The 26,436-nt window shown below is 39.3% G+C and overlaps 1 protein-coding gene across 1 annotated transcript; it reads right to left on the bottom strand.

Moving 5' to 3' along the window:
* Positions 1-8,158: 8,158 nt before the first annotated feature.
* MAP9 (microtubule associated protein 9) lies at positions 8,159-26,019 on the bottom strand. Its single transcript, XM_027899426.1, has 11 exons — positions 25,911-26,019; positions 24,906-25,002; positions 22,432-22,851; positions 20,381-20,637; positions 19,480-19,535; positions 18,816-18,981; positions 17,632-17,721; positions 16,771-16,932; positions 16,185-16,330; positions 15,322-15,454; positions 8,159-9,478 (listed from the first exon to the last, which is right to left on the bottom strand). Exons 1-11 carry the CDS (start codon positions 25,944-25,946, stop codon positions 9,356-9,358), a joined length of 1,686 nt encoding a protein of 561 aa, XP_027755227.1. The 5' UTR covers positions 25,947-26,019; the 3' UTR covers positions 8,159-9,355.
* Between the last annotated feature and the right edge of the window lie 417 nt (positions 26,020-26,436).

Raw genomic sequence — 26,436 nt, forward strand, 5'->3', positions numbered from 1 at the left:
TTATGTTCAGATACTTGCCCTTTGAGTCTCAGTATGTGTGTGATAGCCAGCCACACTGGTAATAGTCCACTGAAAGAAACAGTTGTGGGTTTTCCGAACTTGCCCTGTTCGAGGTTTGTCTCCACGCTTCTTCATGAAAACTCGCATGAGATAATGTTGTGAGCCATAGCAGAGCATGATACTGTTAGGGTCACCTTCTTCTCCTCTGATGAACCTGCAGCACACTAAGTGCTAATGTTTAGGCACTGAATTTTCTTCTAGAGGTGGGCCATGTCGCTACTGGCAACACTACCAGAATTTGAGGCTCAGAGCATCTTTCAAGTCGTTGCTGAGCTTTGTTCAATGCCTGTATTGCAGTATAAATATCTGAAACACCAGTTCCCATTCTCTCGAACAGTCAAAGGCTGTGTGTGATGGGTGGGCAGGAGCAACACAGTCTAACGTGGCAGAAGCTGAAGGCTTTACCAGGATCTTTGCACAGCCAAAATTTTGTAAGAAAAAAAGCAACATCTGCAGGGGACAGTGCAGACCAGGCAAATAAGAAGGTGTGTTTTCTGACCTCTAATTTGGTTGTGACTCAGGGTTGAGAAACCACCTTTGCCTAACATGGAGGATCAAATCTAACCTCTTCCCATGGGACATTGGGAGTATCTCTTTAATGATTATCCTGTGCAACAAATGTATCAAATGCTTCAATTTATTCCAGGTATGGCTGGACATGAATACAAGTGAAATCTCTGGGAAGTCCAGATGCTTAACACCTGAAAATCTTACTTTGTTTTACAGAGCTGGAGTTCAGGATTCATAAAGCAAGATAAATCTGTCCTTTAGCTGCTAAGATTTTAAGCGTGGCCAAAACATCACCCCTTTCTTTTTCCCTTAAATATTCTTAATAGTATTCCAGGGCAATCTACGCCTCATACAAGAGCAACAAATATGTGTTTGCTAATTCTTGGCTGCCAGTTCTGTTAAAGATGAGTAAGATTGCCCATCGAGTGTTTTGTTGTGGAAACAGCTTATTCATTTTTCAAAGGAATTAAATGTTTAAAAAGATGAAAACAGAGCCTTGCCAGCTATGACTATAATACAACCTGCTCATAGTAAATCTTCTTCCAGCACATGCGGCCCGCAGCTTGTTCAGAGGTATTTTCCCAAACATGGTCAGGTCAGAAGAGAGACGTTCAGCCTCTAACAAAGAGTCTTATCTGTACAAAACCCCACTGGCCAGTCTTGTCCTTGCTGTTTTACCCCATCAGTGGCGAGGCAGTGGATGAGCTTGGGATGTTGTTGCAGCTCTGTGGCATGGTCCCTTGTACCAAACCTGATGGCAAAGGTGTGAAGAAAATGGCAGCTGCGAACTGGGTCTAGCGGCATCCAGTGCAGAGGCTCTGGGATTGAGCTGCAGGCTGGCAGGCTTCACTTTCTTCCCTTGTGGCAGTACTTCTAAGCAGTACGGTCTTGCCAGTTCAAGTTTGGCATCCGTGCCCATTTTATAATTGTACTTCTACATGTTGCTCAGACAGACAGCAAGAGTTGCATATAGACATAAAACTCTCCCTTCTCTTTCTCTTCTGAGTGCTTTAACCAGTGCACAGGATTATTTAAAAAAATATACCTGTGTGAGAAATGGTGAAAGCAAATCATAAAGAGAATACCGTAAAGGATATTTGAGCTGCAAATCGGTAGAAAGGCTTTGTGAAACACATAATGTGTGCTTGCTATGCTAAGCCTTGAGCCAGTAATACTGTTGTTTCCTCCAGTAATTGCCCTGAATTATTTGCCCATAACCTCTCTTTCTAGTAATACTTTGTGATCCAAAAAACATAGTTTGTCCTTGAAAATTAGGGGTCATTATCAAGAGCCCTCACTTTGGACAGGTTACAAATGCATAGCCGTTCACAAAGAACATTTTTCCAATGCAGCATTCCTATATTTGATCGATTCACATGAGGAATAGAAACTTTAACCAGAATGTCAATTTTGCTGCAGTGAAATTTAACAGCTTGATGCATCACCATCTGTTTAAGGGAAAATACATATCAAGCTGATGTCAGGGTTTAATACTATAATAATACTTTAAATTGTACAGCAATACTGATGGCAGATTCATTCTTTGAGCAGATTGATCTCTTTTGGAGGTACTGTATGACTGCAAGAATGGGGAGAATGATTTGGTCTCTTAATCAGGAAAGACAGGAAATATGGTGCATTAGCAGAAAGGACACCAGAGAGAGGATATTTGACAACACAGTCAGCAGAAGAGTCAAGGGGAAAATCAGCACATTGGATTTTCTGCTGAAAGCAAGATAGCAAGCAAGGACAGTAGCTGGTGGACTGTGAAATCCAATAGCCAAGGAGCAGTTGATACAACTGTACCACAGCTGCTGTTCAGCAGCTGATGCTGCCTTCCTCATTTTCCTTGTGCTTTTGACTAAATCTCCATTGTGTGTTTTCTGGGATGAGGAGCCTTCTGTGGGAAGTCATCTTTACATTTTGCTTGTGCAGTATCCAGCACCATGTTCATAACTGCTAATGTTTCCACAAATGATAAATTTAATACTGTTTGCTTTTATTTTCTCAGGGATATTTATTTTGCTCACTCAACTTTTGCAAAATAAATCTTTCTGACTCCCATTTCAACCGGGCACAATATTCTCCTCCAGTGGTAGATGATCCAAGCAATAGAAAACATATCAACAAGGGTCTACTTAGACAAAAGTCAAATCTGGGAAGTTTGGGAAGCTTTCTGCAGCAGTTACTTATTGGCCAAGTTAACTGCTGTGCATATTTTGCCTGCAGTTCTCGGTGACAGGATCTTTCTCGTATGGGCAGGGGAGAGTGGATACAATCCTGCCTGTGTTAAGAGAGCAAACTTTGCAATCCTCAGGTCTCAAATAAGCCATTTGGGATGTAAGCAGCTATCCTATCCACCTGCAGGGGTTCATGACCAGCATGTTAGGCTAGATAAATTACCTCTGCACATCCTCATTATAATTCAGTACTGGAAGTCCTAATAAGCATAGAGGAAGTTTTTTTCTCAAAATGTCATTTATTTGCCATGATTCTGCAGATGTTTCTTAGAAAAGGGATATAGAAAAACTTCAAACTTCCTTTGCTCTGTTTGTTTATCTTGTTGTTTTTCCTTAATTATTTGGTTATAAATCAGCATACAGGAACAGGTGCTCAGTATATGACACCATATTAAAGGGTACAAAGGAAAACAGAAGTCAACCAGGGCATTATTGTTAATACCGATGTTCCACCTGGGCATTACAACAGTTAAGTGTTGAGTGATAATTATGCTTGTGTAGAATGTTATCCTCCTATTATTTCTTAGCATCAGGGACCAGACTATTCATGAAAAATGATAATATATAATGGGAGTATTTGATGCTTCTTTAAATGAAAAAGTATATGAAAAACTGTCAACTATTCTAGTCCGAATATATCCAGAAATATATCCAGAGAAAGAGTATTCATAAAAGAAGTAGTAGCAAAAGAGAAAAATACCTTCCAATACTAAGGCCTTTTAGTAGCACTTTTCCTCTGTTTGAGTGTAGGTGCTAAAATTATGTGCTATATTGAAAAGAGCTCAACTGCCTGAATGCAATCTGCTAGTAAGAGCAGATTTCTCTGTGCCCCAGGCTGAAATAATCAGATAAGAGTTTTGCAATTACTTTACTATCCATTAGGAGTAAATCTAACCAATGAATGTTATTAAAATCTTAGAAATTGTTCTTTAAAAGCCAATGGTTCAGTAGAAATCTGAGGGTGGAAGTGCTGACGCCCTAAGAGGTGCTGGGAACTTAACCTTAGTTAATGGATGGTTACAGGGATGAACTGCCCAGGGTTGTGAGAGCTGATGGCTGCTTGGCTGCCACAACCCTGAGACAGTGAAACTTTCAATCATGTAAGAAGCAGCGAGGCAAACAGAACCACAACCTTGGCCTTCAGGAGAGAAGATGATGCTCAGGGATCTGTTTGGCAGGATCTCACAGGAAGCTGCCCTGGAAAGCAAAACGACCCAGGAGAGCTGGTTGACCTTCTTTAACATCCCTGCCAAAGCACAGGAAAAGTCCATTCTGATGTGTGGGTAGTCGAGCAAGTGTGGCAGGCAGCCAGTGTGTGTGAACGGGGCTCTCCTGCCTGAGTTCAGACAGTAATGAGGCACAGAGATGGAGCAAAATAGAGACAAAACTGAGTGAGCATGGAAGCATTCACTAAAAACAAAGATCTGCAGGAGTTAAAGCTCATACAAGACTTCAAGGGTAAAAAGAGGGGCTTCTTTAAGTACACTGGCACTAGAATAAATACGTGATCCTGCTGCTCAGGGGGCCAGGTGACTTAGTGACACAGGACATGGAAGAAGCTCATGTGCTTGATGTATTTTGTTTGTTTGCTTGTTTGTTTCTTTGGTTTTTTACTGATGAGGTCAGCCCTCAGGCACTGAAGAGAAAGACAGAATAGGGGAGCACTTCAGTTAAGTGGACATAACTAAGTCCAGGGAGCCAAGTAGTTCCCAAAAGAGTGGGAGAAGTGGGTTGATGGGAAGCTTAAAGGTCAACAAAGGCAAAGTAAGTCCTGTATCTAGGGCCAAATAACCTCAAGGCAATAGTACAGACTGAGCCCCAATGGAAAGAAAACAGCCTTGAAGGAAAATACCTCAGGGTGCCAGAGGAGAAGAGGCAGCCCTGGGCTCTCACAGCAAAGAATGCCAGTAACACTGTGGGTTGTATCACCAACTGTATTCAGTAGCTTGATGGAAGTGATGGTTCCCCTCTATTTGGCATGTGTGGGACTGCAGCTGGAGTGATACTGCATCTCGAGCATCATGTTCAGCTTTGGGCTCCCAAGTGCAAGAAAGAGATGGACAAACTGGAGCAAGTCCAGGTTTTTATGTGCAACCAAGGCTGCCATCAGTGTTCACAGCCCAAGACTTTTATCTCTGTTAGTGAGTCAAGTAACTCAGTTGAACACAGAGTGAACCAAATGAAACATAGCAGTCCATGGCATACAGGCCAGATAAGGTGATATTTTGGGAATCTGAAAGAAAAAAAATACAACAGAGAACAGCATATAATTTTTCTTACCCAGAATGAGAGACCTAAAAATTTTGTATCATCAGCCTGCTCCTTTGGTGCACCGATGTAGCAACTTTATGCCTGAATGAATTAATTCGGAAAAAAGAAAGAGAGATACTGATCATCTTCCCAGTTATGACTTGGAAACTACATTCTTTAAATGAATGTTTGCATTCTGTGGCAGCAAGTAAGAGTGTCAGGGAGGTGGGGGAGACAGCTGTAGTGCTGTAGAAGCTCTGAGTTCAGTGGGATACTGAAGTTCCCTATGTACTTGTCATATTAACAGTGATGAAAGAATAGCTTGTGCTTAGGGACACTGCCTAGTTCACTTCCATGTATTAAAGTTTTAAACAAAGATTTGTATCCTAGGACCTGTTAAAAACATTAAGGCTATTATAATAAAATATACTTTATTAAATACAAAATATTTTTCCTCTGACATCAAAAAACATATAGACAGGATTTACACAGATACATGTACATTTTTATAAATTAATGCACATATGTTCATATTTCTCATCCCTATTTTTTCTGACATTTGCATCATGATGTAACATGTCCAAGTTTTTATAGTGTAAAATTAGACAAAGCTCCAAAAATTTTACCATAAAAGTTAAACACATCAACTGCTTTCCCCCGTCTACAGATCTTCAGCATCTTTTTCTAACTCAGAAGTTGTGAATTTACGTGAGTGCCTTCTCACTTCTCTGAAAGATGTCACCAACATCTTCTCACTTCTATTTTCTGTCAAGAACCTTCCACCCAGTCAACTAAAGGCTTAAACCCAGTAAGAATGCAGTATGCAGCTCAGGCACAGGCACCCAACAAACTTTTTTTAATCTCTGTCACTAACTCTGCCACAGTTTTCACTTGCATCTTCTCAAGTACAGACCTGTACTTCCTGCCTTACTTCCTCCAGCTGGACACTGCGAAAATAAAGATCCAGATGGTTCGTTTGTCACAGACTGTATTCCTTGTCTCAGATTTCCCAGATCTGTTGGACAGCAAACTCTATTGCCTGCTACACATTTCATCCATCCATGATACCACAGCTGGAGTTTCTTAACAAACTAAACCTGAATTCAAGGCTCCAAGAGCTAGAAGCCTAGAGAACCAATGATGCACACCACAGCTCCAGTCTAAAGACCTGAATTCATTCAATATTTTTCTCATAAAATCTGGGTGGGTAACTTTTGAGTTGGCAGTATGTTGCATTCTGCCTATGCTGCGATCCCACTACCTCTCCTGCTGCTATATGTAATTTTTCCCTACCTCTTAGGCTGACCAGTGAAACTGCTCTGGCTGGGCATTTTTTTCAGCTTCTTGAAAGTTTCTTACCCTTTAAAGGCCAATACTGTTGATCTGATGCCACTACTGCTGGAAAAAATGACTGGCTTGCCACGAGGGAATAGCCAGAGCCAGACCTGGAGGTTATGAAAACCAGATATTTGCTTATCTGCAATATCTGGCTTATGCCAGATAAAAATCTGGATTCATTGATCTCTACAAATAGCTAATGTGCAGAATCCCTTAGCTGGGAACTTCTGTAATGCCATGCACTGCAACAGTGCAGTACAGGCAACTCAGCATGAGTACTACTATAGAGTCCACCTGAAAAAAAAAAACACCAAGGGCCTTGGAACACAGCCAGACTCCAGGAGCTTGGCAAGAGTTGACTGCAGAGTTTGGGGTGCTTATGAAAGCTCCAGCCTCTCTCCTGCCCTCTCTCCCTTTTGACCAATGTCTTCCTCTTCCCAAATGACAGAAGATGAGCTTAGCATCAACCTGCAAGAACACTGCCCTACTCAGAAGTTCAGTGTCTGGGTGATGACTCTTGGCACAAATCTGAGTCTCACAGAAGCATCAAAAAGGTCACTATTGTCATTAGGGTTCACTGGAAGACATCAAGAGTGCATTACCTGCAGACTGTATGTAATCAAAGGATGGGTATTATTAAGGTCCCTGGCTTCTCTTCAAACTCTTCAGTGGAAAAACCTGTTCCAGACAAACATTTATGGGAGAACAGCCCAGTGACAAAAGGCTAGAAACAAACAAAAGAACAAAAGCCAGGTCCAGCACAGTTATCTTTTTGAGGAAGAAACAGAACTAAAAGCAAGAGCCAGAACCAGCAGGGTTCTGCTCAAAAATCCCAATATGCAACAGGGCTACCATGAGCAAGGTACATGAAAAGCAACTGGAAGTTGAGCCATTCAAGGTAAAATACCAGGCAATATACTCAGGCCTGATCCTGTAGCAAAATTACTTCCTCATCTAGAAGCCGTATCAAATCTGCAAACACTCCTCACAATGGATCAAATCCAATCTGTCAGATGATGTGGCTGTGCACAAATCCAGCACAACCATTAATGAAAGCTCAACATTATTCTCAAGCAAATACTTCTTGACGTTGTTAGTAGATCATATGCAACAGAAATACTGTACATTTTGCAAGCCTTCCTCTACTTTTGTTTATTGACAGAAATGAGGTTAATGACGGTAACAACCCAGCTACCAAATGTATCTTAGCTTTTCTCTTTCTAGCACCTGCTTCTGCCTGTCATAAACTTTGCAAAAGGGCTGAGTTGGGAGTTCACAAAACCAGTGTTCATACCAGCAATAATGAACAGGACCCTATTGAATACTGAGGCAGAATAGGCACTCTTCTGATTTCATTTGTACATACATACCAGCAATAAATTTCACCCGTTCAGCACTTGGGTAATATAAACCATTATGGCCAAAACAAATGCCTCTAAATCCTCAGTGGCTCTCATAAAAATGTAAAAAAAAAAAAACAACAAGCAAGAAACATCACTAAAAAAAATAATCTGTTTGTCAGTCTTTTCTATTTGTCTTTTTTTTTTTTTTCTGAGGAGATGCCTCAGTTTTACATGAAATGTACACTTAAGGACTATCTCAGAGATTTATGAACAGGAAAAAACTCTAGTGAAAAAGACAAGTCTACTTCTCAAATGCTCCTTTTACTTTCCAAGGAGGCTGCCAGTCTAAACAGGAACAAGATTTTCGTTTGAGAAAATATATCTATAAATTAAAGACTAGGGTGGTTTGGTTTTCTTCTTCTTGGTTGGTGGTACTGGTTTGTTTTTGTTTTAAAGAATACACATTTGAGGAGCATATATGATCTGGAGTGATTATTAAAGTTCAAATAAGAAAACACAAACAAAAGTAACAGCTTGAGTTTAGACAGCAGGCAAACAAGAGATGTGAAGATCTCTAAAGACACGTAGTCTTGGCATTGCTTCCAAAATAGTGAGGCAAATAGCAAAAAAAAAAAAAAAAGAAAAAAGAAAAAAAAAAGTTGTAATTTACTACAGCAACCTGCTCATTAGCAATGATGAAAATGTGTTTGGGGAGGATTTACTCGATCATGTAAAAACAATCACAGAAGCCTTTAAATTAAGTTCCAAAAAAATAATTTTCTGTTCTAAGGTTGCCTCACAAGAGTACCACTGTTCTGCCCTTGCAGTTCTTATGTAAGCCTTTGTGTGAATATGTCTCTAAAACTGTTTTTTTGTGTAGGAAGCAGGACATCTATGGAACGTATATGAAGATCTGAAAGGGAGTTAACAGCTTCAGTCTTACTTAGTCCTATATAATTTTACAGTATATGGATTCTAGTTTAATTCTTCTGCGCCATCACATGGCTCACTGTTTTTGGCCCCATGAAAACCTGCTTCTGCTAGACGCAGTTTTAATTTAGGACCTGTATTTATATTTTATAATGTAACATAGTCTATTTTCTCTGTAGCTTATCTCTTCGTGTATGAAAATGACATCCTCCTACCTTTCTCCTTAGCCTTTTGTCTTCTACTATCACAAGAGAGCCAACATCTCCTTGTCCATCATCTCCACCCTGCTGCCTCCTCAAAGCACTCCTTCAAGACTTAACTTCTCAAGAGTGGGGCTTAGTAACTTAAAAATAACCATTCTGCTACCTATTGGGTGAAAAAAATGCCAGAGTCCATCCTCATTTATCCTGAATATACACTTTCATGAAAAAGGTACCAAAGAGGTATGAAGTGGCATAGAATTTAGCAAAACTACATCAAACATGGAATTAGAAAAATTTGTACATTTTCTAAAGCAATGGAAGGAGACAAGTGATTTATTTAAACTGTAGAGATCAAATAAACTAAAAAGAAAGAATGTAACACCTACAATGGATCCAGTGAAAATCAACTGTTAATGAAATAGTGACTAGCAATTGTCAGAACTTTGTGGACTCTCTTTTCTTCTAGAAGGCAATAGAGTTCTCAGTAATACCCTGAATATTTGACTTTGCCAGGTGGCCTCCAGGGAGGACTCATTTCATTCCCATGGACAGACTGCAACTTCTTTTGCTTCTTCTCAAGCTCCTCTCTCCTCTCTTTGTTTTCCTGAGAATAAAAAGATATGTCAAAAAAAGCTCAAATCAAAAACAAACAAACAAAACCCCCACAAAACCAACTCCACTAATGGAGAAGTTACAATTATTGTTATACCTTTCATGTGTAAAATGAAAAGTAAACATGCAACAGAGATTTGCCTTTTGGAGCTCAGTGCCTCAGTCACAGACATTGCACAGTGCAACACAAGAAGCTGCTCACTGGCTGTCACTTACAATTAAGGTGACTGTGTCCAGGATAGGCTGGTTTTGTGCACCAACAAAACAAAAAGCCCAACAGAAGAAGTAGTGGATCAGGTACTGTACTGCTCTCGTATATAATTAGTCTCATATTAATTACTGTCTTTAAGAGAATATCTAAATCACAATGCTGAGTATGTTGTTCTCATGGAACATTGATGCAACATCGTAACTTTTTGTACTTATTAAATCACACTTACCAGATACTAAAATCAACTGAGAATTAAACAACTTAAACAAAGATTTATCTAACATATATTATAAGCACTGCAAGGTTCTAATTCCGTTTTCTATCATTTCAGACAGCAATGCACAATTAGGATGATGAAGGATAAGCAAGATACTTGTAAAATTCTTTTTGTGTCTATATAACTAATGATTTTCAGGAGACTTGTGATTCGGTATAAAATAAGCATTCTTCTTTGCAAACATGACTGCCATTTCACCACTGTGAGGACCAGTGTCTAAGGGTGCATCTGCATTAGCAATTCAGTACACCAGCGAGCTACCTGTAGGTGCAAATTTTCCTTATAATCACACTTGCAGGTTTGTGGTGCATGCTGATGCACATTTCTGACTGACCTGGAGTAGTAGTTTGACATTACAGATCACAGCATAACTTACTGTGCCCCACCTGCTGGGTGGCTAAGAGGTCCTCGAGCAGTTGGCTTTTGGACACATGAACAGTGTGTTCATTCCTTGGACCAACAACTGGCATGCACATCATAGGTGGTAAACAGGCAGTGTGGATATGCCTGCTTAAAATCATCAATTGTGCCAAATCCAGTCTGGGTCCTTTCATCTGTTGCAGCCTATCAGCCTTTGATATGCTTGCTATGCTTCATTTTGAAGCACCATAAAAGTGCTGTATTAGTTTTGTATTTTCACATGTATGAACTGCACTGCAGTGAAAGTATTGCTCCTTGAAGATAGCTGTAAGATAACTGATGCTCCTACATAACCCATGATCCCATCCCTCTGATGGACACTGTATATTCCCAAATTCTCAAGATGCTAGCACTGTTTGCCTGTTATTCATATGCAAGAAGGGAAACAGTGAGGTGACTGTGGCTGAGGAAGTAGACTGGTAAATGGGTGTAGAAGCATTACTGTAAAAAAAGGAGTCTGAGTGAAAGTTTATTCCTGTTTTACACATATGCAGCAGTCAAACTACTGATGTGTACAAAATATTTAAAAAGGATAACACACACTGAAATATCAACCCTTTGATTTTAATCTGTGCCCTTTAGCGCTCTGTTAATGTAAATCTGAAGATCCAATTCAGTTAGGAACATCCAGTCTAGCTAAACAGACACACAATTATTTCATATTGTTACTAGTAAGGCTGATTAAAACAAGGCAAAATTTGCATGGAAAAGAAATGCCCTTTGCTAAAATAAGTGATTCAGAAGTTCATGACAGTTAGTCTAATAAAAAATATTATCTCTCTGTACAAACTGTATCTTTCCGGATTACATGGAGTAATTGAGACAAACTGCGCTTGTAGCACTGTGAGATTCTGACTTTTCTCACCCTACACTTTTGCTTTCTTTCTCTTTCCATAGAGATCTTCCTCAGATGAGGAAATGGTTTTGAGTCTTTAGAACAAGTTCAAGATGTTCTGACATTCTTGAAGCGAACTGTTTAGTACCCTAAGAGGAAAGCAGTCTGCATTATCAGTGGTATTCTTCAAAAAAAGACAACAAGATATGTCAAGTAGTACAGACAAGCTTGGGAAGAATATGCTCTAATGGAACATATACAAGATACATGCTCCTGTTTTGGAATTTTTGCATATATCCAGTCAATTTAATTTTACAAAATCATAGAATTATAATCTATGAGGCTATGTGTACCATCAGGACATGTAGGTGAAAACTCATTAAAAATAATTGCAGCAGTATTGGCAATTATTTGAGCAATCACATTACAAAAAATGTGCATATTTCATGTTTGTCAAGTACTCTTTACTAAATATATGTGCACAATAGATTCATGTATGAAAAACCAAACGAAAAATAAAGCGAACATCCACCTAGGAAGAGAACAAAAGTTGCTTTGTATTTTTTAATTGAGTCTCAGTGTTGAATGTTTGCGTTTGAAGATCCAGTTTTCCTTAATGAATCCTAGTGCCAAGGAAAGAATCTCGAGCTAATTTAACTGTTTTTAAAAAGATTAAATTTGTGACTTATTGGCTTCTTCCCTGTCTTCAACACACACAAAGCTTTTTATGTGCTCGTCCTAATCACAGTGCACATTCTCACAAGATATAGCTAACATAAATATTCCATAAAATAATAAAGATGTTATTTGCACTAATAGAAGAAGCGTGACAGAAGCAGTGAAAGACTAAATCAATAACTGTAGCTCATCATACAGTAGATCAACTCAACTGTATAGCCTGATTTCTGTGGAAGTTTCCCACTCAATAAACTAGTAAGATGAATATATTTTTCACCCACCAAATTCTGGGAAGAGCACATTCTTTGGCAGAATGACTGCCACATAATAATTGAATTTTAGATATTAGAGAAGACTTACAACATTGAAGAGGAGTGACAATAGCAGCCTTATTTCTAACATACTGCAATACCAGGACATAAAAATTCCAATATAGAAAGTATTTGCAGAGAGATCTTATTAAATCATATGAAACGAACAACCCACATCAGCTGTTTCCAACCCAGAAAAGCGACAAATCCATGAGACTCATCCAGTACATCCTTTCTTGATGTTTTTAAACAGCTTTAGAATGCTAAAAATAGATATTGTACATTCTCAACCTCAAGGTAAAATTTCAAACTTCTTCAAGGGCATTTAACCTTACTATGTTGATCTTTAAGAATTATTTGAAAGCAGCCTTACTTCTCATCAACTCATACTATGTTAATGTATAACACAGAAAATGGACAACATAACATATTTAGGTTACTCACTTTTATGCACAGTAAACAGGAATCAAGATTGATATCTCAGAAATAAATAAAAACTAAACTTTCAGTGTGATTCTTCTCCCCATTTCACTCCTCAGAACAGGTGCATGTCAGTAACAAGTGTCAGACACTGGTATTATGCATTAAGTAAAAAATTATAATTTATCAGGCTAAATTGGCTTGAAGAGGTCTTGGTGAGTAGCAAGAGGCAAATGGGAGGAAAGAAACAAAATAATCAGAAGCTTAAATTTCCCAGGCAATACTAAAGCATCTCAGCTCAAGATTATCCTTTTTATGTTAGTATTGTAAAAGTGTTAATAACCGTTTTTAGGGCATTTATTTTCAGGCTTAAAAAGTAATCTTCTCTATGCAATTTGTGTTATCAAATATTCACACAATGATCTCTAAAAGCAGAAGTAACAGAATTTCCGTTAATATAAAAGCAGAATGTTTCTTCTATTTAAGAAGAACTCCAAAGAGATTTTTATGTCTGTTTTATCCATGCATTATGGTCAACACTTGGTTCAGGAAACCTGAGGATGAATGTAAACACATTTATTTGTGTTGAATGTTAATGAAAACATATTAGAATACTTCCCACTATATTACTTCTATTTTATTTCCCTTCAAAACAAAATCTCCTTAGCTGAAACAATACACTTAAAAGGCCTCCCCAGTTCTGCCTTCAGATCTGATTCCTGTTTATCTACCTGCAGGTAGATATCATCTTAGTTCCCTTGACAACTTTAGTTCCCAATGACATCTTTACAGTGTTTCTTTTCTGCAGTTCAGTAAAGGTGTGTATTTTTTCTATAACTGTACAAAGTGAGACAATATTCTGGCCAAACATGATGACAGAGCTACTGCCCAATATGCTTTCCGAAATAAAGGTGTCTAAGCTGAGAAAAGCCAGCACAAATTCTGAAAGTAAAAATGTGAAAATTGGGCATGAGACACATCAGTCAATACCTGCACATAGACACTGAAAATGAGATCATTTTAGAGGTACCTCTGCCAACCAGTTCCGTATCTATCCCATCCTCCTACACCTCTTATTTTTCAAAGTGCTCCTCTCATGTAGGCACTTGTACATCCAGTTAGATCTGGTCATTCCTCCAACTACTAAAATTCGTATTAATAATCCCACTAAAGTGGTGACCTCAGGAATTTATACACAATTTGAACAGGGGAGCCTGTGCTAGGCAGCATCTTTCATTCTCCAAAAAAAGGATAATTTTTTTACCTTTGTACAGAGTCCAGGACAGCACAGTAACTTTCAGGCTTTGATACTACTACACTTATTAGGATAGTCCCAGTAAGCAGAGCATAGAGGACAGTGCCCTAGTTACTGCTCAAAGTGTAGCATTTCCTTCCTTGGCAACCAGGAATATTGACTAAGCAAGAAATAATCTGAGATTGGACATTAATAATTTGACTAAACTGAGCTGAAAATCACTTGACAAAGAGGACCAGAGAAAATAATTCTCACCAGTCATTACAGAAATCAGAGGTACTCCAACAGGGACCAGGTCAAATACCTTAAAATATCTAAACCTCAGACTAAAACAGTTTGAAAACAGAGAGAAGAGAAAATACGCAGGCTCTTGCTGTTTTATGCAACTGTGTATTTCTGAGTTAGCCAAGTAAATTATGACTGTCCTTTTTAAATCTGTCCCACATCTGTACATCTGCCTGCCTCAGTTCTCATCTCTCTGCCTCCTCATTCCTAAAAAAAAAATTAAAAAAAAACAAACCCAGATTTTATTTAGCCATCGACAGTACAAAGAAGTTCCTGTAAGGACCTTAAGTCAGATGAGTTGCAAGATTACATCTTATAAACGGCAATAGAGACCGTATGTATAGGATGTGTGCAAGAAATCATGGAAGAGAGACAACAGAAGAAACACTCTCAAACTAAGAACACCTTAAGAGTCAGCATGAGGAATGACTGCGTCACAGGGTGAGGAATTAAAACACAGGTTCTTCTTTAAACTAGAAAGTCACATACCTTCAAGAAAACAATATATGCTAAGAATATTAGTGATATCTCTTCTAGTTTGCCTTTCTGTATCAAGGGAAAAAAACCTGCCTAACTGTTGGGATTGGAGTACTAGGTTAGTTTACTGCTTAACTACTGGGACTACGAGACACAGTTGGGGGAAAAATATAATTAGGAGCATCAGAGTTCCACCCTTTCTTGTAATAATAATCTTGAATGTCATTACAAGTGCTTTTACCAGTTGTAAGGTATACCAGTCTCCACTTTCTATGCTTCCTTGAATGGACATGCACTCACTGTTGCAGCTGGGGATGCTGTTTGGCTTTGCAGGTTTTGTGCTGTGGTGAGTTGGCCCTTCAGAGAGGCTGCCCCTGATGTGGAATGGTAAAAAATGAAGAGTAACTACGAAACTGAAAACTCTGTAACATGTACGTAGGGAGAATATATTTTCCATGTCTGCCAAATATCAAGTCCACCGCACTTTACCATCATTTTGCTCATGAATTCTGGAGGACAAGCAATGCAATGTTGCCACCGTCTGGCCTCTCTAATAACAGCACAAAATCGCAGGAGTATCACAATACACAACTGATCACACTCATTACTTACTAGATTAAACTTTTCGGTTTTGACAGTGCAAAAAAAATCCCCAAACAAACATACCAGCCATCTTTCATATTCCTCTATAGCCTTTTCATTTTTTAATTCCTTCTTTGCCCGTTGCATTTCTTGCTTTTTCCTCTCTAGGAATTTTTCTACTTTCTTCTTTTTTATATATTCTTCCTTCTTTTCAATCCTGTATAATGAGAGGGAAGAACAAGAGATCATCATGTAACAGACTAAATTCTGCACCTGTGATTGATTAACTGAGTCAAGAGAGATATTTTATACTTTTAATAAAAGTTTGAAAATATATATTTAAAATCTTCCCAGTCCATTTTGATGTATCACCTAGGTATAAATGAACCTACTACTCTATCTGTTATGGCATCTCCTTTTCTGTACTCCTTTTCCCTTATTTAGTATCATAAAAAGCCCCTTAGATTCTGAACTTCTGTAGGTAACTGTAAGTTGCACAAGGTCTGTGAAAACTCTTGGCCTGTAAAACTAACACAGAATTTCTCCAGCAAATACATCTCAGTTCCTTCCTTCCTGCATATCTCTGCATTCATACATTGTATTCCACAAAAATTAAAGATTTACTCACCTTCCTATGGCTTAGTAATGAAGCATGAAACCTAACCACATAAGACATGATACTCAGTGAATCTTATTTCTCTGCCGCAGTGTCTCTGACTGGGCTTAGTAGCCTTTTGGGGAAGAAAGCAATTAAATTACTAAACTGAAAGGAGCTGTACATCTTGCTTTCACTGTTATACTTATTCTCCATTGGGACTGAAGAGTCTGATCCCAAGTATGCCACTGTCTTACAACTACAAGTACATCAAGCACTCACAGAAGACCTAATACATTTATAAGTAAAGACTTTGGAAGATATGACACAGCAAAACACAGTGGTGGAGTACCATTTTTCAACTGCTGATATGCTGACTCTCCTCTTCTCTGCAATCAGTTCCTCTTCTTTCTCCTTCCTGATTCTTTCAGACTCTTTTTCCTTTCTGCTTTGCTCTCTTAAATATTCCACTTTTCTTTCTTTCCATCTCTTGAATGCCTAAAGAAAAACAAAGATTCGTGAGAAATCTTACCCCTCATCTTTTTGTCAATACTCCCCTTGCCTATTCTGTATTATTATTTTTGTACTTCGATACATGTCAATTTTGGAATATTTGTTTGCAGCATTTCTTAGAAGTGGGTATCACTATGCCTCACAGGAATAAGTTTTCTTGACGGCAAGTACTAGTTAAATGTATTTATATGATGTTTATTTTACATTCAGTTAATAGACTCCAAATATAGAAGTACATTTGTCTATAAATGTAAACATTATGCATTTCTGGCAGAACATAACCTAATATGAACTTACTTCAAAAATTAAGCATGTCTAGACTCAGATTCTAGTTAGTTTCCATCTCTTTCTGGGTTAATCAGAATTCTTTTCTACAATCTCCTGAACCACATTCGATACACGTTTTTGTACATATTTCACATCACCACCTGTGCTGCTTCTATTTTCTCCTTATTCTGTTCTTCTGGGGTTTTTTCCTCAAGTTCCTCAAGCTTCTTTTTTTCACTTAACATCTTTGCTTCTCTTGCTTTCTTTTTTTTCCAGGCTTCAAAACATGCAATTGATTCCTCTCTTCTAAGTGCTTCTTTCTAGATTGTAAATAAAAGTCTACATTTAAATACACTTCAACATAAAATTATAATTGAGATAAAATGCTGTAATCTAATCGTTAATGGAGAAAGAAAGAAATAGAAATTTATTTGAAGACAACATTTCAAGTATTACTCACAACTAAATTTTAAATATATATGGCCGAGTTTTTTCTATGCTCATTTTTAATTTATGTTTATCAACTGAAACAAACTACTTCAGCAAAATATGTGTACAAGAATATGAAACACATGTTAAATGCTTGGCAGTGAAAGGTATTAAATAGTTAAAAGTTAAATTGAAGAATATGTACGGTACTATTCAAAATACAGTCCTCTGTAGATAAGCATCTCTTGAGGGAGGGAGTAAACCCCCTATGTTCTGATAGGCAATATAAAACGTAGCACCTTAAGAGTTGAGCATCCCAAGGTCTTTGTAAACAAACCTGCAAATTAATCTAAAAAGCACACTTTTAACAACACCTTATGTAAATGTGTGTAGAAACATCAGACACACCGTTTTCCAAAACCATAACAAGCAGGACATGCCATTTAGTGTTCCAAATCACCTCGTCCTCTTTGGAGAAGACCAGATGCCTTACAACAGCAGATTGACGCACTCAGGTAAAAAGCACAGGCAAGCACGCTTCAAAGAATTATAGTTAGTCAACTTCTTTTTAAACAAGAATGTAAACAAACCTTTTCAGTATCATTCTTCAGATTTTCAGCTTTCTCCTTTTCAGTTCTCTTTAATTCCATTAGAAAGCGCTTTTTCTTTTCCAACCAATTCTGCAAGAATCATTAAAGACTTTTAAAGTCGTTTTAAGGTATAAGTAAAGAGCAGCACCAATATAATGACCACCAAATTCCTCTTAATTCTTCCATGTGCTACTTAAATAACTACCCCGTGTGGAGGACTAACCTGTTATCACACACACATTGTGATCAAAAAAGCGTCTAAGGTTCTAAAATCAAAAGCTACAAAGTCTAAAAATAGCTTAAATATCTTTTAAAAAATCTTCATGGAAGCACCAAAAAAAAAGTAAACATTAAACAAAATTAAAAAGAAGAGTAAAATAAAGATTCTTATCACTTGGTATACAGGAATATTATTTGCATTTGTTGTCTGTCTAGCAGATTCCTATAATTAAAGAGAATAAAACCCTTCTGGGAAGAGTGAGACTTCACGCAACGACAAAAGGTTATGAGCAATCTGCTCGTAAGAGAGAGACTTAAATCTTCAAGATTTAACTATATTATTTGGTATACAGCTTAGAGATACAAGTGTCCTAAACGAAGACTATTTTACCTTTAAAATTATGGAGACAATATGAATATTCATTTGACATTCAATTTATTCTAGAACCATAATAAGTATTAAAAACACATACCAACATGAACAGCTTCTGTAATTAAAGTTGTTCTCAAATAGATTAGTAGCAAAAATCTGTTGGAACCATAAACTAATCCTTGTGAAATTCTACATGGAATTTACATAGATTTCTCTTCCGGATAGTGTACTAGATCTGTTATTACTTTTCTTGAATGCCAGCTGAATAGAACATAGCAGGAAAAAAAAGAGCAACTTTAAACTACACACTCATGTTAAAGATGAAGTAGAAATAAAGGAAAATATGTGCCTGAAAACAGTCTGACATGATAAATTATGAATCACAGTATGCCCCTTTCATATAGCTTTTGAGTTCATAACTTGAGGAAAAGCAATACCCAACAGAATAAAAGCATTATTACTCCTGTAAGCCTATGCAAGGAATATAGTAAAAAATATCGATTTCAAGAAATATGAGGTGTTGACCCCTAAATCAGGAACTTTCTATGCACAGTTTTGTTTGTTAGTTTGTTTGTTCATTTTTAAGATCTACCTGAAAAACAGCTGCTCTTAAATTATCTGCTTTGTCAAATTCTGTTCTTTTCTTCTGCATGCATTTATCCTCTAACAGGTTTAATGATCCCAGATATTGAGATGAAACAGGTGTAGCTGATGGAACAGCTTTCATCTTCGTCTTTAGGTGCCCAGAAGACGGAGACCTATGAAAATACCAGGACACAAACACATTAATGATCTTTCCATTTATTGTAGCTGATACCAAGCACTGTTCCCTTTATTTCAGTACATACCAAAAGTTATTTTGATTGGTTTTTCATATGCATTTGACTGGGGACTGGGGAAAAGAAAAGGAGGAAGAACCTCTTTTTTTTCTGAGGGCTTTATTATTGCCAAAACAAGCCATTATGCAACACATCCAGGTCAAGAAAGTTTACATATTCCTTACACTTTCACCTAAAAAGCAGCTCAAAACCTGTAAAGACTCCAGTAGCACACACATCACACACACTGTCAAAAGATTTGGGAGTCTGATTGGGTATAAACCTGAGCAAGGGTCATAATAACATGCCTCATCCACTAAAAGGTTTTTCACAGATTGTCAGAGGTTGTCAGCAGTGAATACAATGCTGACAGAAAATAAGGATGAAGCATGCATCTTACACTGTGCAGACTGTGATAACTAAGGGTCTTTCTCTTACCTGTCAGATAAAGCATTTGAGTTTTGTAGAACTCTCTCCTTTGTTTCACTTGGTTTCTAACAAACAGAGGAAAAGTAAAAGTTAGAGTCTCTCAAGCAACAGAACCAGATTAGGATGAAACAGATTTTTACAAGCTAACAGGGATGTTGAGAGTTGGGCTTAACCCTTACAAGTCCCTTCCAACTTGAGATATTCTATAGTTCTATGATGTTACAAAAATAGGCAAGAAAGCCACTCTAATACAAAGGAGGTACAGTGCAGGGTAAGAAAGTAAGGAGAAAAAAACAACCAACCAAACTAATACAAATCAAAACTTTAGGAATGCCTGTATAATTTTCAAATGGCACCATAAATGTTTATTTGCATTACGTAAAAATATAGTCTATAGTTTAGAAATGCAAAGAAATAAAAAGAACCCAGCTTGGCAATGGGTTCCCTTCTCATTTTATCAACTCTCTTTTAACTCTTTTGAATACTTAGCTTTAACAATTACATGTATCTACGTATTTTCTTTCTTATGAAAAAGCATAGAGTGCTTTGCAACTTATCCCTTACTCGGGTCACACCAGGGATTCCATCCTCTGCCAACATACACTGCTCACTGCAATTTGGTTAGCCTCACAACAGAGATTTGCCATTTTCACTACAAGGGTACTTTCTTAAGACTGGAAAACACACGTCTGATTTAAATTATCTGATTTAAACGACTTGTATGAAAGGTATTCCCTACATCTTCTATAAAGCTATATAGAATTTGGTAGAGTCTCAACTCTAGAAGCCAGAGATAAATTCTGAGCTTTACAAACAGCATTTTCACATTTAGGTTACCAACAGTAACTTCACAAAACTTTCCACATTAGGACATTGTTCCATACAATGGCAAGACGCTTATGAGTAATACCTTGACAGTGCTCTTTGATGCATGCTTTGCCTCCCTATGTTCAGACTGACCATTCACTGATACCTCCTGCATTGTACCAGTTATTATTTGCCCTTCTGCTATTTTCATTGTTCCATCTGAACTGTCAGGTGTTGGGTTCTCCAATTCCCTTGTTTTCTCATAGGCTGTGGTCATCATTTGTTCTATCACAGAAGAAGATTTTCTACCATTGTCCTCCAGTTTCAAGTCATTGGTGTTGACAGTCTTCTGATCTTCACCTAATGGGAGGAAAAAAGATTGAAAGGACACATTAGTGAGAATTTCATTGTTCCTAAGTATTTTTATTTCTGTACAAAAAACACCTGTCCATGGAAATTATTACTAAATCTTATACAGTATTTTCTGTATACTTCCTTCTAAGAACTACATACTAAGAAGAGTATTCACCTGTATTTAAATGTAAGACTGGAGTAGCAACTGAAGCTTTAACTAATGTTAGAGAATGTGAGAGCACAACAAAGGCAAAACTTCCAGCTGCCTTACCACCCAAATGTGGTTCTACTGCAGAAACCAAAAGCAACAGTCATTGCAATTACAGTAGGAGATCTTCTGACATCTAGCAAACTACTAGTGAAGTCTGCACAGCCCTTAGGGTAACAAAAACTTTCATTGTGTGATGTCTTTCAGGGGTGTGGGACACATGAGGAAATAACACAAAGATTCTGCAGTGGGGATTTAAAGAAAACTTCACCATTAATGCAGAGATACAAATTTGTAAAACAATTGAGACACAAACCAAAAAAGGCCCTGGAGAAACCAAATTACAGTCTTCTACAATTTTGAGATAGAATTCTTAAAAGAAATAGAATTCTTGGATTAGAAGTTAACTCCAAATTACCTGAAGAAAGGAATATCAATGCTCATAATCTAAGAAATTCAATCTAGATCTACAATGATGAAGGTAAGTTCAAGGTGACAAGTAGAATTCTGAATTGAAAACCCATATGCCAGTATCACTGCACTACTTTGATTCACATGAAGACAAGTAGTTCTACTTCTTTTCTGCCAGTGTAAAACTACACAAGCACAACGGCCAGGACAGAGAAGTGTCTGCACTGCCAACTGCACATTCAAAAATCCAGCACTTTGGTGCCATCACGTGGAAAGATAAAAGGGAGCCGATATCATTAACCATGCTCTAGCAATTCCAAAGCTGTAATCTTCCATCACAGCTAATGACCAGCCATAAATTTATCTCAACATCAAACAGGACAAATTCCCCTCATATTAGGAATTAGATATGAACATGAAGATTAGAATGGAATTAGATAAGAATATGAATGGAATTGGATATGAACGTGAAGTCTTTTGACATTTTATATTTGTAAAAGCACATACAGTTAATTAGCAGAATTCCAGGCTCTGCTTTGCACATTAAAAATGCATGAGCTAGTCTTATAATGAAACATTAAAGTTAGGGAGTTTTATGTGTTTGACTATACATCCAAAGTGTGTCAGCATCCTTAAAGTAAAAGATCGTTTGAAGTTCTAACTTGGCAATGATGAGAATCGACCATTCTAGCATTCTGTTACACTACAGCTTCATGATGCTTCAGTATCACAACTTCAACATTGTATTTGCAAACAGTGTGGTCAAACTTCCCTGGTCACAGAAAAGGGGTGGCTGTTTGATGACCTTCCCCATGGAAAGATACATGGAGGCTATGGACACTATGTGAATATGGCTTTCTGAGCTAGGCACATACTGCAGAGGCAACTCGGTAACCCTCCCACACCATTCATGGACATGCACTGATGAAGAGCTGAACTTCGAGGACCTGAACAGCTGTTTTTCATCTTCTGAAAGGAAAACAGGAACCTCCTGCTATTTGGCCCACAATTTTTCACAGTTTACCCCCCGGCAGTTGGAGGTTATGTATTTTTAGAAGGTCTGGCTGCAAGCCAAAGTAGCTGATCGTTAACACAGAAAATAACCTAAACTAAACCACTTTAAAATACTGTAGCATGGCTAAGCAAGTAGCAGCAACAACATTCAAAGGTTTTCTTTTCACCTGATGATGAAGTATTTCTTTGTTTGTGCAGCCGTGGCTTTACTGTTGGTTGCTTTTCCTCTTGATTTCTTTTTTTATGTAGTTCATGAATAGGCAAGTCATCACTATCACTATTATCACATGGTAAGTCTTCAGCAGCTGAAAGCGCTTCATTATTTTTTCTGTCATTACCCTCATTTCGACCTTCCAAACATTCTTCTTTACCATCTTTTCTGTCATCCGATATATTATCACCTTCTAAAACCATTATTTTCTGAAGCTCCTCTTCATGAAAGGACGAAGTCAAGTCATCAGCAGGTTCATTTTCCAAATCTGCTAGTTTTTGTGAAGCATCATCATTCAGGAGAGAACTCCCAATAGCAACAGATTCACCAATGCTTGCAGCACGTGAATAACCTTCAGTAAATTCTTCCTCAATACCTGTAAAGGGCATATTATCAACTTGCATTCGAGACAAGTGGGGGAAAAAACGCAACACAGAAGCTGTATCTTCTACAACATAAAACTATTTTTTATATAACATCCTCCTGACCTTAGTTTCTGAGCTTCTCTTTCTGTGCCTCTTATGTTTGCAAAGCCACCAGACTACAGCCTTATTTTACTTCCTTTCCTGTCATTTGTTTCCATGGACCCAATCCAAAGAAAAATATTCACTCACTAATTCTTTTCTGCCACGCAATTCAAAACCCTTTTAAAAAACATTGTCTCAATGCCACTGGAAGTGAAAGCAAGTCAACAGCAACAAAGCTAGTCTGTTTGGTATCAGAAGCCTTCCCTTCACTTCTGTTCCATCTACAATCTACTAGAAGACACTCCAAGATGTATCTGGTCCAATGCTAAGGTTCACATGTTTAACAAAAATATTTTTATCTCCCTGTAGTCTGTTATGGCTAACTAGCTTAATTTCAGAGTTCAAATGCTTGAGGAAGGTGGTGAAAGAATGCCATGATAAAGTAATTTATTTACTGCTGGAAGAGCTTTTTTCTAAATCTTGTCAGCAAAGAGAAATCAAAGCATCCCGCAAACTGCAAGAAGATGTTTTAAGTGTGAAAGAAAAACAGGACACAGAGAAAGTCCTTTTAAAATTCCTATTTTCCTTAACACTCAGTGTCATACCAGGAAGAAAAAGAGTCATTTGGCCGATCTTGTTAAACTAAACATAAAGTAGTAGTGGGTTTACACTGGCTGGATGTCAGGTACCCACCAAAGCCCCCCTATCATTCTCCTTCTCAGCTGGACAGGGGAGAAAAAATATAACAAAGGTTCATGAGTTGAGATAAGGACAGGGACAGACTACTCATCAAATAACATGACAGGCAAAACAGACTTAGCTTGAGGATATTAATTGGATTTTTTACCAACAAAATCAGAACAAGATAACGAGAAGTAAAACAAATCTTAAAAACACCTTTCCCCCCACATGCCCCTCCTTCCCCAGTTCTACCTCCTCCCCCCACAGTGACAGAGGAAGATGGGGAATAGGGATTATGGTCAGTTCATCACACGTTGTTCCCGCTGCTGAGCACGGAGAGGAGTGCTTCCCCTGCTCCAGCGTGGGGTCCCTACCATGGGAGATAGTTCTCCACAAACTTCTCCAGAGTGACACCATCCCACAGGCAACAGCTCTCCACAATCTGCTGCAACATGGGTCACTTTTCCTTGGGGTGCAGTCCATCAGGCACAGTCTGCTCCAGTATGGATCCCCCACAGTCCTACCAGCAAATCTGCTGCAGTGTGGTTTCCTCTCTCCATGCAGGTCCCTGCCTGGACCCTGCTCCAGCACGAGTTTCCCACAGGTTCACAGCCCTCTCTCAGGCATTCACCTGCTCTGGTGTGGGTCTCCTCCATAGGCTGCAGGTGGATCTCTGTATCCCCATGGTCCTCCATGAGCTGCAGGGGCAGAGCCTGTTCCCACCATGGTCTTCATCATGGGCTTCAAGGGAATCTCACCTCTGGCACCTGAAGCACTTCCTCCCTCTCCCTCTCCACTGACCTTGGCATCTGCATAGTTGTTCCTCTCACATATTCTCACTCTGCTCTTCTCTGGCCACAATTACATCTGAACAATAACTTTTCTTTCCTTCTTAAACATGTTATCACAGAAGCATTACCACCATTTCTGACTGGCTCAGCCTTGGCCAGTGGCGAGTCTGTCTTGGAGCAGCTTGCATTTGCTCTGCTGGACATGGAGTAACCTTCTGGCAGCTTCTCACAGAAGATGGCTACAGAGGAAAACTGGGCATCACAATGGTAGGAACCAGTACAGACTGCACCTGGTCTAGCAGGTTGGCACCACCACTGATTTCATTGGGAATTCTGCTCCTAACTTAGAAGAGGAGGACTCAGTGATTTAGAAGTTGTTAAAATATGAAATCTTGGAACATTAAACCATACTGACTCACAAAGATTGGCTGGGCTATAGCAATGAGTTAAGAAGAGGAAGAACACAAGGAAAATATTTAATTCTGTCTTACCATTTAACATGCCATCTTCATCACTCTCAAAGTCGTCTGAGTATTCATCCGTTTGCTTGCTTGATGCATGAGCAGAAATTGCTTCCTGTAGCTCGTTCTGAAACAGTTTCACAAATAACTTTTGCATAGATGGAAAGATTTAATTGAAAAAGTTCATCACTAATTCCCCCCTCCCAAACATACGTAAATAAAACTAAGGAACAGAGTTAAGCCTATTTAACTGATAATTATTGTGAAGGATAGTGCTTCCATTCCATCACCATTCCCTCAATATTTCTGTGTTAAAAAACAAACAAACAAACAAATGAACAACAAATCTCCATGTATTAATTTATACTTCTTCTTCATGAGAAATATATATTGCAAATCCCTTTTCCATTTTTGGCAATTATGACATACCACCATGTGACACTTCCCCCCACCCCCCCCCACTTTTGTATGTTTTGATCAGCAAGAGCCCAAGAGAAGGGTCTGGGAGAGCAGGTGAGCACTGACTGTCGAAATGCAAGAGCCTAAAGCAGGTGACACGTTCAAAACAATGGAAGGACTTCACATATTTTGGACTCTCTGCTGCAGGACATCCTGAACACATCACGTTTAAATGGGTTCTGAAAACCACTGGCCTTACTTATAGATGAAAAACACATCAAGAAATGCAGCATCCTCTCCAGATTCAAGGCCCTGAGCCCAAGCCACCGAAAGCTGGGGAGCGGGTGTTTTTACGCGGGTCTGAGGAGCTTCCCGAGGTGCCTGCTGGTGGCCAGCGCTGCCTGGAGCGAGCGGGGCAGCCGGGCTGCTCCCGCCTCGGAGCCGCCGCTTCCCAGCCTGGGCACGGGGAGCCCCCTCCTGGCGTCCCCGCGGAGAGAAGCCTGCTTCCTCGCTTTCATTTTGACGGCACAGCGCATCGTCTTGGCTGTGCCGGCTCTAACAGCGAGTTACTTTATTCCCGGCGACAGAGACCCGCCCGCAGGCCCCGCAGCCCGTGCCGCCGCCACCGCCACTCACCTGCGCCGCCCGGCCGGCCGCGCCTCCACCCGCCATGGCGGCGGCGTCTCGCTGCCAGCAAGCAGTGCCCGAGGCCGCCGTCCTGCCCTCCGAGAGCCCCGGAGAGAGCTCCGGGGAGAGCTCCGGGCCCGGCCCCGCCGCGGTCCCGCCCGTCGCCCGGCAACGGCCGCGCCGGCGAGTGCCTTTATTAGCGGGTCACAGCCGTGCGTGGCCGCAGCGCCACTTCCTTAGCCGGGCCGCGGCCACGCTGCACCCGCGCCGGGCACACACCGGCTGGCTGACGCTGACAGGGTTTACTGTCGATGCCCACGCCCTGCATGTGGCCCTGTTCCATAAGGTGCACATCCACACGTGCGTGCCGCTCGCAGCAGGGCTGGCACAGGTTCACCGGCTCCGCTCTTGCAGTCAGGCCACTGTCCAAAAACTTCCCGCTTGCGATTTGAGTGCTCTCCACGAGAAACATAGTCGTTTCAGTGCTTTCTGGAATAAAGATCTCCTGGCACCCGAGTGTTATTTTAAAGACATT

This window comes from Empidonax traillii, unplaced genomic scaffold, assembly GCF_003031625.1.
Source record: "Empidonax traillii isolate 1590-97213 ecotype Southwest subspecies unplaced genomic scaffold, ASM303162v1 scaffold666:size787383, whole genome shotgun sequence".
NCBI classification, from domain to species: domain Eukaryota; kingdom Metazoa; phylum Chordata; class Aves; order Passeriformes; family Tyrannidae; genus Empidonax; species Empidonax traillii.